The 13,727-nt window shown below is 38.1% G+C and overlaps 3 protein-coding genes across 4 annotated transcripts; 1 reads left to right on the forward strand and 2 right to left on the reverse strand.

The window, feature by feature from the left end:
• The first annotated feature begins 1,380 nt into the window (after positions 1-1,380).
• On the forward strand, positions 1,381-4,573 carry tmed4 (transmembrane p24 trafficking protein 4). Its single transcript, XM_030137981.1, has 5 exons — positions 1,381-1,584; positions 2,189-2,289; positions 2,394-2,519; positions 3,489-3,635; positions 3,746-4,573. Exons 1-5 carry the CDS (start codon positions 1,452-1,454, stop codon positions 3,893-3,895), a joined length of 657 nt encoding a protein of 218 aa, XP_029993841.1. The 5' UTR covers positions 1,381-1,451; the 3' UTR covers positions 3,896-4,573.
• A 398-nt stretch (positions 4,574-4,971) lies between these two features.
• Positions 4,972-9,942, reverse strand: plpbp (pyridoxal phosphate binding protein). 2 transcript variants are annotated; one of them, XM_030137978.1, is made up of 8 exons: positions 9,794-9,942; positions 8,979-9,086; positions 8,820-8,855; positions 8,651-8,726; positions 8,425-8,565; positions 8,177-8,319; positions 6,270-6,368; positions 4,972-6,171 (listed from the first exon to the last, which is right to left on the reverse strand). In XM_030137978.1, exons 1-8 carry the CDS (start codon positions 9,881-9,883, stop codon positions 6,004-6,006), a joined length of 861 nt encoding a protein of 286 aa, XP_029993838.1. In that variant the 5' UTR covers positions 9,884-9,942; the 3' UTR covers positions 4,972-6,003. The 2 variants fall into 2 exon arrangements, with proteins under 2 accessions (XP_029993838.1, XP_029993839.1); XM_030137979.1 differs by having other exon boundaries at positions 8,177-8,315; positions 8,421-8,565.
• A 1,463-nt stretch (positions 9,943-11,405) lies between these two features.
• Positions 11,406-13,653, reverse strand: snrpg (small nuclear ribonucleoprotein polypeptide G). Its single transcript, XM_030137789.1, has 4 exons — positions 13,516-13,653; positions 13,288-13,310; positions 12,508-12,632; positions 11,406-11,639 (listed from the first exon to the last, which is right to left on the reverse strand). Exons 1-4 carry the CDS (start codon positions 13,545-13,547, stop codon positions 11,589-11,591), a joined length of 231 nt encoding a protein of 76 aa, XP_029993649.1. The 5' UTR covers positions 13,548-13,653; the 3' UTR covers positions 11,406-11,588.
• Positions 13,654-13,727: the final 74 nt, after the last annotated feature.

A 13,727-nucleotide genomic window follows, 5' to 3' on the forward strand; every position in this document is an offset into this window, starting at 1 on the left:
GTGTGTCAGGAATGGACAGGAAGGGGAGTACAGGGATCTGACCAAAGCCTCCTTCTTAACACCTCCCAATGATATGGTGCAATTTCTAAAACGTAAGCTTCCTCTTTAGCTTCTCAACATTTATGGGTTGGACACTCACATGGTGACAACTTCTAGTATCTCATTGTGCACCTGTATAACAACCTAGAATGGCCCTTGACTTCCTTTCCTTCCTGCATAGTATCAACAGGGACAGGGTTAACTATTGTCCTAAGGAACCTCCTTAAATGCTACACGTTTTACCAGGTGGTGGTGGGAAAGTGCTGCTGCAGCAACACAATGATGTAAAGTGGAGGAGAACAGCACGCACAGTTCAAATCATTCTCTTCACCATGTTTTGACCAATGAGAGAAGCGGTGGATGACTTGTATCACTGTTTTGCAGAACAGATAGTTACATTCCCCACGGCTATCACACTGTACAACACTTTGGTCAACACTGAAAAGTGGGTAACTAATTTAATTTGCCTTATTTGTGTTCATGTCAATGAGTTTTTTGTATAAATAACTGATTACATGTCTTGATTGCATTCAATTTGTTGACATGTTCTTTTGTTGGAAGCTCCAAGAATAAGTCTGGATCCTTTTAGGTCTCATTTTTATAAATTTATTTTTGACTTGATCTGATCACAAACAAAATATAACTCAGCTGAGGATCCACACCCCAAGCAGGGAAATGGACCCTGAACATTGCAATGCACATCACTTTTATATCCTTGCAAACTGATCTTCAAACTATGGGCTGAACCCCTTGTGGGTTAGATCACAGAAAATGGACTGGTGTCATCTTACTCTAAAGTCAAGCAGATGAAATTCCTCAACTCAATGCAAAATCCCATAATGACCGTGTTTACCTCTTGTTGTTTACGATTGTCCGTGGGCATGTGTATTTAAAAGTGTGCCTAAGATAAAACCTAAGTCCTGTAATCATAAATCTGTCAGTTTAGTATGTGACCGAGATGCGACCTATCCTAAGAAATTTACAACTGACCAGTGAAACAAAGAAATTCTGGTGACACAAAAGAATCCTGACCAATACTGACTAATATGTGATTAAACCCAAGAATTCAACCATCCAAATTAAAATAATATTTCAGTTGTTATTTACTTTCTTTTTTTGAACAGAAGGGCAAATATATTTCCCTTATGGATCAGTAAAGTTATTCAAATTGCAACTGGGCACTCAGCAAAAATAACAGTTACACAATATCTGTTGCAACTTCATTTAAAGGACTTGAGCAGAAACAGGTCAGTGCAGTGGAGCAGGGTTAAGGTAGCCTGACAGTCTGAACCCTGGGTGAACAGTTGCCACACGTATGGAAATCCCCTTCCTTCTTCCGCGGTGGACAATGACGCTGCCGACTGCAGCATCAGAGCTTCCTTTGCTGGTGTGCGCAAAGTGAAACGGGCAACATGATGCTCTCTGCACCTGCGGTTATTTTCACATTAACTTTAATTTATCCAAGTTACGGTCTCTACTTCCACATAGGAGAAACGGAGAAGAAATGTTTCATTGAGGAAATTCCAGACGAGACCATGGTCATTGGTATGCAGTTGTTCGGTCGTTAGCTTTAGCTATCTAGCTAGCATGTACATTAACTAATCTACCAGCTGTGTCCGGGAAAGATGCTGCATTCACAGCACGGCACTTTTGCAAAGAGCTAACACTCTGTTGTAGCGTGTTGTAGTTGGTCTTTAACCTCAGCTATTTAGATTTCAGTTTTCTTTTTAGATTTTAGGTCTTTCTTACAAGCTGTATATTGTCACCTGTTTATTTGGCGCTTCACATTTACCTTGTATTCTCTCGGTGCTCTTAGTTTTACATTTGTAACTAAAATGATAAACAGTCCTAACTTTAGCTTCATTTCCCAAATATGCAGTGTATTGTTTTTTGTTTTCTACTTGTTGGTGGTGATGTATGTGACACCTGCTCTCATCCATATCCTGACACGTAGCCTTCATGATGCAACTACTCTTATGGTCATTGCTTCTGTGTGTTAAGAGTTTTCTGTTTGGATTTCAGCTTTTATCATTGATAAGATGGCAGGTGTAATGAACCAAACAGAGGAGAAAATACCAAGTTAAGTTTGTATGCTCAGACCCTCCTGGCTAGGACTGTTGAGTAAAATGCTGAGTTTCCTGTTTGACAGGAAAGTACAGGACTCAGTTATGGGACAAGCAGACGAGTTCCTTTCTCCGATCCACCCCAGGGCTTGGGATGCACGTTGAGATCAAGGATCCAGATACAAAGGTAAGGAAAGGTTTTTGTATTCTAGAAAACAGGACCAAGCTACACATGTACAGTATACACCAGTGAGTAAAACATTTTTCATATCTATCTTCCCACTCTCCCAGATTATCCTCTCTCGTCAGTACGGGTCAGATGGACGGTTCACCTTTACCTCCCACACTCCTGGAGAACATCAGATCTGTCTGCACTCCAACTCCACCAAGATGGCTCTGTTTGCTGGAGGAAAACTGGTATGAACATACGTGTGTTAGGAATGTAGCCGTTTTTCATTTTTGAAAGTACATTATCAGGCATCGATGGAGACAAACTGTCTCAGAATAGTCACAAATGTTTATTAGTGTACGCAATTAACTGAAATATAAATTGTGTGAAGCCTAGATGTCTTGTTTAAAGAGATCATTTAGTTTCTACTCACTTTGGAGCATTGATGACTAGGATGTCTGGGCATGATTTACTCTTGAGTTTGAGCCTATCCTCCTGGTCATATCTTGTTTATATCAATAAATAAATGTACAAAATCTGTTGTTAAGAGTTGTTGCTGCAACATATTTTTTTGTTAATCACTTGTAAGGAAAAAAAAAATCTTGATCATGAATCCAATGAAAGCCTATTGTCCCATTTTTCAACTATCACTTAAACACTGTTAAAAGTTTCTAAACTCATACATAAAATCTTATTTGTGTGTCTGTGTGAAATCTGTGCACACACAATTAACAGCCTGTGCATCTGTAAAATAATTTAAAATGTTTTCAGACATATGTAAGCACAGAAAGCTTTTTGAAAGTAGAAATGATCAGATCTGTACATAAAATAATAACATTTATTGAGGTTGCGATGTCTCTTTGTAAAACTTCCTTCAACCATTGAAATTGGTTGGATTTGAACACACTTGTATCAACATCACAAATTAACACACTAATCCTTTATACACATTGTGAACAAGGTGCCAAATTTCAGTACTTCTGTGGCACCAAATAAATTGCATAGACAATATTTTTGAGAGACAAAAAAGGCCTACAATCATTTAGTATTGGCTGATTCCAGATTACACTACCGAAGAAGCACACATGAAGAGGTTTTAGATGTTTATTTCAGGTTGAAGCCAGACTGTACCAATATTGAATGTTTTTGACCGATTGCATCCTTCCTTTCTTACTATTACCTAAATATATTGGCTAATGCATGTGATGTTGTTGCAGAGGGTGCATCTAGATATTCAGGTCGGAGAACATACCAACAACTACCCTGAGATCGCAGCTAAGGACAAGCTGACTGAACTGCAGCTGCGAGTCCGACAACTCTTGGACCAAGTTGAACAAATCCAGAAGGAACAAAACTACCAGAGGGTCAGTAAAAATACAAGTAAATCAAGTGCTGTGATAAATTAGTCCGCACAAACTAAGTCAACACATTGATGAGATAGAGCTGACTTTATCATATGCTGTGTCTTCTGCAGTATCGGGAGGAGCGCTTCCGCATGACGAGTGAGAGCACCAACCAGCGCGTCCTCTGGTGGTCCATCGCTCAGACACTCATCCTCATCATTACCGGCATTTGGCAGATGAAGCACCTTAAGAGTTTCTTTGAGGCCAAGAAGCTGGTGTAATAACGGCGGCATTAGGAGACGGCATGAATTGGAATAGACTTAAACAGAAACAGATCAAGATGTGGTCTTCATTACAGCTGATAATGGTACAAACGCATTCGTAAGCAGTTGTCAATGCTTTGATTTTTACATTACCAACACAGTAGCGCACCATTCCAATTGCATTTTTGTTGTTTGTGTTTTCTTAAAAACACTGGATCTCTTATTTTTCTCCCTTTTTTTTTGCTGGAAAAAGCCAAGAGACGACATTAATGAACTGAACTGATTCTTTGTGGTCTTGCACAAATGGATGACCGCCGCAAAATATATGTGTGAATGTTTAAGCTGTTACAGGTTATAACCAAGTAGTTAGCTGAGAATTTGGAGTGTGAACATCTGTTTTATATCTGACTGGATTTTGTTATTGTTAGTGTTGCACATAGATGTGTCATTCCTGACTGTCTGCTTTCAGCTGTGCTGTATTCACTGGTCAAACACATGCAAATAATATACCGGCCTTTATTACTTCAGCTGTATATAGTTTCTAGCTAAAATTTGATTTCCTGTATATTTGACTAATTAGATCTTAGATACAGTTTGTGATACTCTTATGTTAATAAACGGACCCTATGTTGTAAATAACAGATTTAGCTCAGTGACTGTCCTGTTCAATTTCTAATGCCTTTTTCACTAATTCAATGGTTCACAAGCCTTGGAGCTAAGATTTTTTCCACTTATGTCTACAGGGTTTACATGTATTTATTTATTGAACAGCTGTAGCCCATGTTTCATTTTTGAGCGAAATTTATTGTAATGCCATTACCTATTTGGACCACAGTCATCTATTTAAAATGCTGAAAATTATGGATAGGGTACAATTTACCATCATCAGAAAACTGAATCAGTGGCGTTGAATTTTAACAGGGTCATTGTTTTTAATATTCAGTCTAATTATTGAAATTAAATACATTTTATTCACTGTTTTTAACTTTTATTCTGTTCTGGATGTCACCTCCATGTACCCAATAAACAAGCTTTAAGTAATATGTGGTGTTTTTGTGCTCAAATAAAGAAAAAAAAAAAATCAGCACATCAAATATTTTCAACAGTAAAATTTATTGCTTGGTTTGGCTTCTCAGCCAGATTCTGAACCAAACAATGCTGAAACGCCTTGTAAAGACAAACCACATGTCGAACCACAAGTTGATCAATCTTTTATCACTTGACAATGAAAAATCACTGTTCATGGAGACAGAAAAAACACTACCTTGTGACATCTTAAAGACTCTGAAGAAACCACTGTGACACTGTCGTAGCTGCAATGTAAGAATCTACTCAACAGTCTGAAACAAAGTCACCACTTTGCATAGGTTGAACTCTCCGATCTTCAACGATGCACCCACAGAGCCACACCATAGCACTTTTTGCACAAGACATGTTACACTGAAAACAGAACACTGGCGTTCCTTGGATTCGTATTTGTTAATATCAAGAATAAAGATCTGACCACACACCATACGAAAAACAATATCAAACTCACAATACTATGTGTCATTATAAAGGGATCAGTGATTTATTAAGTCAAGTCGTTATTTTTGTCTGTACAACAAAAAAAATGGTATGTTGTGCTGCAAGGAATTCCTGATCTCGGAGACACTGTACACGGGCAAGCACATTTCAGCACTGTCACATGTTGGATTGGAAGTGTGTAAAGTAGAAAATCTCACATCACCACAAATCCAAACTGTCACTATATGACACGGTGTTAATTTCAATTAATTCAAGTTACCATTTTTTAGCACATGATCAACGAGTCACATTGTTAGTGTGGTATCCAGTAACCCTGGGGGAGAGATTTCCACGAGGAGGAAGTCGGAGCACTAAAGGTTAATAACACCTGTTAAAGACTACTCTTAAAAAAAGGTGTTAACTAGTTCTGTACCGATGCTTAAAAGAGCAAGAAGGGCACACGAGAAAGTGAGGAGGATTAGGCAAATACACTTTCAAATTAGGCAAGAATTTTGCGATCCTAACTCCACAAGACTATGTGGAAAAAAATAATCCACTTCGCTGCTCTCAGTTTGTTATTTTTTTTCCCATTTTCTTAAAGGTATTTCAGAGGAGTGTTCTTAGTGTTCAGATACAGTGAGATGCTGCATCTTCTTGGCGGCCTCTTCTGACACCACCTTGGATGTTTTCTCTGGACTCGGGGTTGGGGTGTTCGCTGCGCTGTTGGGGTATTCCCTGTTACCGAATATAATGCTACCCACTCGCACATTGGTGGCACCCACCTCAATCTGCAAAAGGGAGAGCACAGAAGACATGATTTTAATACCGTATTTTACATGATTCTACTAAACAGTTCTGTTATAACAGCAGAGTGTGTGATACTCACCGCATGTTCAAAATCTGTGGACATACCCATACTGAGCTCCACCTCATCCAGAGGCAGCTTCAGACTGTCACACACCTCCTGCCTCCGACTCAGGAGCATCTACAAAAAGTCGAAAAGATGAGGAATAGCATTCATTTTCAGTTCGATTTGTTTTTCTGCAGATGATAATTTACAAGTTCCCTTAATAAATAATATTTTTTGATTATTTTAAGGATGCAATTTGGCTGCAAACTAATGTTTTTTATTTGTTTGTTTCTTTCATGTTTTTTTTGTCCTAAACCACTAGGGTTACTGTGATTCAGACTGGTTTGTCCCTTTTCTTTGTTTGTGTGATTCTCTGTACATGTACTTTACAAATCTGCAGTTGCTCATTTTTCACTGAATTAAACCAGAAGAAATCCTACGGACAATTTACAATGTGCATTCTTGTAAATGAAGGAATGTTTAATCAAATGAATTTAACTAAATGATTATTTTATCCAAATAACAAAATCCTCACTTTTTTGTACATCCCATAAATGTTTGAAGTGCATTCAAATATCCCATTTAAAAAAGACACAGTCCAAATGTCATAAAAAGGGGCTTTTCAGCTTTGAAATACTACAGTATCTGAGGCAGTAATTGGACCACATAACTGTAAGACTACACACAGAATCAGGTTTTGCTTGCAAGAAAGTGAAAACTAGTGGAGATATTCATTTTGGAAAAATATGACTTTTTTAATTTGGGTAAAAAGGCCAATGAAAACTATTCAACGTCTACAAGTTGTACACGATCCTTAATGTGTCTTGGTTGTTCACTGCACGGATTAATTCAATCCAGAACAAACAAGTGGTGCCAACCACAACAAATCCCGCCCCTCGCACATATAGTAGCTATTTTGGCATCGATCCAGCTGATGTCATCATGTCTATGCATGTGCTGATGTCAGCATAGACATAGACAGGGCTGGTTCCAGGCATTTTGGTGCCCTAGGCAAGATATGAATTTGGATTTTTTCCATTTACTTATAATGGGTGAAATTTCACATGTCTGTAGCAGCAAAACTATTGGTTGAATTCATACCAAATTGGGTTTAAAGATTCCCAGTGACCCAGCATAGATGTAGTTACATTTTGGGAAAAATAGATCAAAGTTCAAATTTTTAGGATTTTTTTCCTTTTTTTTCCCATTTACTCATAATGGGCGAAATTACAAATGTCTATAAAAACATCAATTTTGTTTCAATTTACTTGCCACATATACAGAGGGAATTGATACGCTGACATCAGCACACACATAGACATGATGACATCACCTGGATTGATGCCAAAATAAGCTACAATATGTGCTAGGGATGGAGTTTGTTGTGCCTGACACCACTTGTTTGTTTCTTTGTTTGTTAACACTTTAGCAGCAAAACTATTGGTTGAATTCATACCAAATAGGGTTTATAGATTGCCAGTGACCCAGAATAGATGTGATTACGTATTGGGAAAAGTACATCAAAGTTCAAATTTTTTATGATTTTTTTTTTTTTTAATCTTCCCATTTACTTATAATGGGCAAAATATGTGCAAGGGGCGGGGTTTGTTGTGCTTGGCACCACTTGTTACACGTCTGATTTTATAACAGTTTCTGTTCTTTAATTTAGCACTGTAACAATGGACTGACTGAGTGTTGTTTAATTTGTATATACATTTTTTTTCCCTGTATGGTCATGTAGCAACATGTAGTACTGTTGTCCAAGACACATTTCACTTAAGGAACAAAGTCTATTCTATTCTATACATTTTAAATTGAATATTACGTTAGTTGTAATTGACCCCTTTTTAGATTCTAGAGAGATTACCTATTACTTCTTTATACAGATACACAGCACATGCACGCATTATTAATAAAAACATAAAGTGATGTGATGTCCGTACCTGAAAGTCAGGATTAGGGCCCAGGCTGAGGTCGTAGCCATAGTGCCCAATGGTCATGAGTCCTGAAAAGTGCAGAGCAGTGCACTGGGACACAATGTGTTTCACCGTGTTCACCGTTTCCTCTGGTGGAAGGCCGTGTTTACCTATGACAGACATTTGACATAAATGGTGAAAAAAACACACGACTGAGTTTGTGACTGGCTCTCAAAATGAGAACATCAGTCAATAACAACAACAGCAAAACTTACTCTGCTCTCCGCTGGTGTTGATCTGCACCATGACCTTTAACCTTTGTGTGCTGGCTCCTCTGAGACGCTGCCATGAGCTGTTGACCTTGTCAGCCAGTTTCACAGAATCCACTGTCTCCACGAGGAACAGATTTGGCACACCTAAGTACAACGAGGGCAAGATTTAGAGCCCGGATTTGACCCACTGTGGAACAATGCGCAAAAGAAGCAAATGACCGACACTCACCCAAAAGTTTGTTGACATTATTCTTCTGTAAATGGCCGATGAAGTGCCATTTGATTTCTGGACATGCTTCTAAAATCTAAATTAAGTGGAAATAAACACTGTGAAAAAAATAAACAATACTCCAACATAGGATGAAAAAATGTATTTCTGTGCAAACGTTCAAACCCACCAGCGGATCTGAGGCTTTGTCCACCAGTTCATTGACCTGTAAAAGACAGAAGGACGGAATGAGCTTTCACATGTTCTTGTCTTCATCTCAGTGTTGTGTTAGAAATCAGAGATACTTGGAAAGTCAAAAATCTGCAGATCAACAGCATCTCTGACTCACATAATTTTCTCCAAAGTTACGTTGCCCTTGCCTGTAGGCCTCCAAGACCATCTCTGGAGGTTTAGTCTTGCTGACAGCTACGAGGCGGGGCGGCACAGCTGGTAGTGTCTGAGGAAGGACAAAGCAGTCTCATTTGTCATCTCTATCAATGAGTGTATCTGAGGAGGCTGTGTGGTGGCTGAGGTCTTTTGGTTGTAGCAGAAGGAGTGAGTCAGCCCTGCAAGGATCCTGCAAAACAAGGATGAAACCTCTGGCTGCTGCTCCAGTTAGATGCATGACACATCATTCAGCCTGCTCTGCTACAGACTAAGGTTATTTGTAAGAAGATCTGAATGATAAACTGAAATACTTCTCATGCTTTGACCTAGATATCAACCTTGATGTTATATTTAGGGCCAACTGATGAAAATAACATCCTCACGAGTGGACATCCTTCCACAAGCTCTGATGAAGTTGCAGTGGGAAGAGGTTGGTCTGAACTGAAGCATGGCCGTTTCAGTGAATAACCTAGAATCATGCCAAATGTCAACAGTACCAAAAGTAGCTTCAAGGCATCAGATCTGTATTCAGCAAAGCGCATGCATCTGCCGCATTTAGCACCTGATCCTGTGCCCACGCGTGTTATTCAGCTGCCACTGAAAAACCATGCATGTTATGGAAGTGCTGCCACAAGCCCCCCTGTCTCCCATCCAAAGGTTGAGGTGTTTGGCAGCCTTACATAACGAGTCGTGCTGCAGTAGCACGACTTTCCGGAACTCTGACACTGGAGCCACAGCAGCGGCGCACCGGTGCGGAGCCTCCCGGGCCGCAGTTACCTTGGGCCGCCGTGCCGCCGCCTGGTTCACCCGCTCCACTACCGACTGTAGCGCCTTCCCAACCTCCTCCGACATTGCTACTTTCCACATACCGTCAAACGTCTACGACACTGGACGTAGAGAAACGTGTGTGTGATGACGACAATCGGCTTTCAAAATAAAAGCATACACGAAGAAGAAGCAAGGAAATCAGACAGCGCCCCCTACAATCCATGTACTTTAACCTGGTTTGGTTTGATAATACTACTTATTACCTAACCCTTGTACTTTCTGCAAAATGTCAGATGAAACCTTGGAACACTATTTTTTCTAAGTTTTATCTGGTTATATACACACACTGGATGTCACTCAATATTATTTTTGTGGCATGTTTCCTATTTGGTTTTACACTCATAATTTAAACACGTGTTGTTTTTTTTAATATATAGAAATAAGAATTATTTTAACTCAATACTTAATATTAAATTTGGTTAGAATTTTTTCTTTGGATTGTAAATCAAACTGTCTCACTACAAATATCCAGTGGTAAAATGCTTATATTGTGTTTTTTCTTAAGTAACTTTTGCTCTAAGATTGGTGGCCAATCCCTTTTTTGTCCCTTTTTAAATGTCTTACCTATATTTGAAACATTTAAAAAATATATACTTTATGCCAAGATATGAAGTGACTGATAATATGCTTAAATGTAACATTCATTAAAGTCCCCCATATAATTCATTCATAAATTTTTAAAACTGTATTTGTATTAAAAGGATCAACTTAATAAATCCTGTGGTTTTGTTTTACTGATATGAAAATAATCAATAGTTCTAAATAGCTCATATCAGTGCAAGTGGTCTCACTTGCCAAAAAAACTTTTTTGTGGCAAGGCTTCGTTTTTCTGACATGACTGACCACTCACACTATTTCTGAAATGCTAATTACAAGGAGTTAAGAACTGCAGTTACTTTAACAGACACATTTTACATATCATATATAATGGGAACAATGAGGTTACATTTTCAGCTCCTCTACAATAACATGTCGTTCTTGGACTCTGACATGTTGTGTAATAGTTTGGTAGAGATGAAATCATAACTCACTTTAGATAAAACACATTAATTCATGCTACACAAATACCATGTAAGTTGATAGCAAATTTATTCTATGCTGTGTTCTTATTACTGATTAGTCTTACATGTGTCCTAATTTCTAATGATCTTTGTATATTTTGAAGTGTGACCTGATTTTTTGTATTAATAATAATAATAATTAAAAAAAAAAAAAAAAAAAATTTTAGGATGTCATCCTGTACACTAAAAATCTGGTGAGAGCTGTTATTATCTGTCATTTGTCTAATGCATGCAGTAAGTGCCTAACATAGAAACCTTTGAGTATAGAAGTGTTTTCCTTTTGGATGATCAGCAGAGATCTCTCCTCACACCTGAACTGTCCTTGAGTGATGTGTGAACTTTTATGTGCACAAATAAGATATTGAAATAAACCAAGCATTTCTTCTTTAAACATCTCATCTCAGTGGGCTTTTAAGACTGGAAATCACCAAAGTACACCAAAAAAGTATAAAGCCTTGCCAAATTTGACAATAACGTTACAGGATTAAATCAACATAACCAAGTACAAAGAAAAAGATTTATTCACAAGATAACAATTCAAAACACTTAAAAAAACACCAGTTGATATAAATCAGATAGACATCTTGGATTTAAGGACAACTCCTATTGCCTGCTTTAAACTAATGGATAACATAATGTAAGGTCTGGATGGTAATCTTCTCCATTTGTCACTCCATCTTCTCTCATACTCTCTCCAAGGCCTCCAACATGATGATGCTGTTACCTCTGATGACCTGTAAAGCAAAAAGCCACAAGTTACATTTCAGACCTACATTAAGTAGAGAGAGCTGAGTCCCACCCCTTCTGCTGTGCCACATAGGACCTAATTTTAGAAAAAAATCTGAATGGTAGTCAGGGGAGAGTCAAGTGATTTTTGATCTGGTTTGAATTATGTCACCACAAATGACATTTGTCAAAAAGCAATTTATATACCAAGAATTTCTGGTTTGCGGCAAAGATGGTAAAATAATGAGTTTTTGTTTTATGCAGGGAAATAACGCTGCATCTTTTGCTGCATGTGTCACAAATCAACACCAAAACGGGTGCTGTCTTGCTGAAAAAGTGTTAAAAATTGCTACAGTCTGGTCAAACTGAAGCTGAAATTTTCTCAACAGCTCTGAACTGATCATGGAGACAGGTATGATATCACCTCTGTTACTTTCTGGTGTGTAGTCTTTGTATTTACATATTTTCAGTCTGACACTTCATTAGTTTACCACAAACTGAGACTTTAACTTTGTAAAAATGTCCTTTTAACTCGCAAACAACGCACATGTAAACAACTGCTGATACAAACAGGATCAAAGAATAAGTTGTCTCTAGCTATTGACTGCAATGCAATATTTTTCAAGTAAGATCCCATGGGGCACAACCAGAGGGGGCGGAACTTTGGCTCTGTGCTGTCAGTATTTATAACTTTTTTTTTTTTTACTCTTTAATGCCCTGGTAGAATCAAATTCAGTTCTGAAAACAACATTTGTTGGTCAGGTTGGATTGAACAATTTGACACCATTCCAGAGGAAGTCCTGTCTTTGCATACCAGGCAAGAAAAAAAGAAGACCACATACAATACAGGGTATATAAGGATATTAAGGTACTGACCACCATGCCAATGGTGTTTTGTTGTCCCCCAGGGCCCATCTCTAGACAGTCATCCACCACTAGGTTCATGAAGGGGTCGAAACCTCGCAGAATGCCCTGCACGTGTCTACCTCCATTTAACTTCACTGAAAGACAAACATCAACAAAAAGTCAATGAGACAAATGCTATATGTTTAATTTCTCATTTTTTTTTATTTCAAAACTACTTATTTAAAATCCATTACCTGGATATTTCAAAGAACCATATTTTATGGTGTCATGCATTATATTACCTTAACATACAGTACTAAACTGATTTTTGCAGAAGATAGGGCCTGCAGATTTAGTCCAAAATCATGTGAATTAAAAGTGCTTCATGAAGAGATACTTTAATGACCACAAGAGTCAGGGGGAATAATAATCATGAGCAAAACACCATACAGCACATCAAGACTATCACTAAGAAAACACTCTATTTTATCACAGGTTTTGCAAATTTTCGAGTCAATTTTGTTGCAGGTCAAATAATTCCTACAGATTTGTGCAAGTTCTCGGTTTGTCTGATGTAAACGTAACAAATTAAGAACTTCAATTACAAAGCGCGTAGGTTTAATATAAATGCAAAGATTCAAGATTGAAAACATAAAAGTGAGTTTCTATGTTGCCCGTTTAATTTTCGGTTCTTTACGTCAAATTATCACGACGTAAGTAGATTGTCTGACTGTTATCCGAAATCCTCTCTCAGACATATGAAAAACTTATCTTTATGAAGTTAAGCTGCTATTAAGTGGCTATACTCACACGAAAGCTTCTTGTCCATAAATCTGGAAAGAGAAGGAACACAAGATAGAGGCTTAGAGAAGGTAGAATGGTACTTTTTTTTTTTAATCACGCTAATGCTAATGTTAGCTTGATTCATTCGCAAACAATGAAGCCGAGCAGAGGTATGTTGAAGATTTAACCCAGTTAACATACAAAAGACAATCAAAATATATATTATGCACTCAAATAAAAGATCGCATAACTTACTTCTTCAGTTCTGGCGGATGTGCTTTGCTCATTTTGACTTTAAATGTCTAAACGCAGACACACTCGTACAATTTTCGTTTCAGAGACCGCGGAAGGAAAGCGTGCGCCGAATAACCGGAAGTTTCCCCAATGACTTCCGCCAGTTTGCGTCAATATACTGCCACCATGCGGTCGGGAGGACTATGTGTACTCGGATTGTTTTTTTTTACCCG

Source organism: Sphaeramia orbicularis, chromosome 7, assembly GCF_902148855.1.
Source record: "Sphaeramia orbicularis chromosome 7, fSphaOr1.1, whole genome shotgun sequence".
Classification (NCBI taxonomy): domain Eukaryota; kingdom Metazoa; phylum Chordata; class Actinopteri; order Kurtiformes; family Apogonidae; genus Sphaeramia; species Sphaeramia orbicularis.

Bases quoted from the DNA above. Each gene is read 5' to 3' on its own strand.
- tmed4 (XM_030137981.1), top strand. From the start codon at position 1,452: ATGATGCTCTCTGCACCTGCGGTTATTTTCACATTAACTTTAATTTAT. The intron at 2,290-2,393 runs GTAAGGAAAGGT...CCACTCTCCCAG, and splicing joins TCAAGGATCCAGATACAAAG to ATTATCCTCTCTCGTCAGTA. The intron at 2,520-3,488 runs GTATGAACATAC...ATGTTGTTGCAG, and splicing joins TGTTTGCTGGAGGAAAACTG to AGGGTGCATCTAGATATTCA.
- plpbp (XM_030137978.1), bottom strand. From the start codon at position 9,883: ATGTGGAAAGTAGCAATGTCGGAGGAGGTTGGGAAGGCGCTACAGTCG. The intron at 9,087-9,793 runs GTAACTGCGGCC...GTCCTTCCTCAG, and splicing joins CGGCGGCACGGCGGCCCAAG to ACACTACCAGCTGTGCCGCC. The intron at 8,320-8,424 runs GTAAGTTTTGCT...TGTCTGTCATAG, and splicing joins CAACACCAGCGGAGAGCAGA to GTAAACACGGCCTTCCACCA.
- snrpg (XM_030137789.1), bottom strand. From the start codon at position 13,547: ATGAGCAAAGCACATCCGCCAGAACTGAAGAA. The intron at 13,311-13,515 runs GTAAGTTATGCG...TTCTCTTTCCAG, and splicing joins CATCCGCCAGAACTGAAGAA to ATTTATGGACAAGAAGCTTT. The intron at 11,640-12,507 runs GTCAGTACCTTA...TTTGCTTTACAG, and splicing joins AAAACACCATTGGCATGGTG to GTCATCAGAGGTAACAGCAT.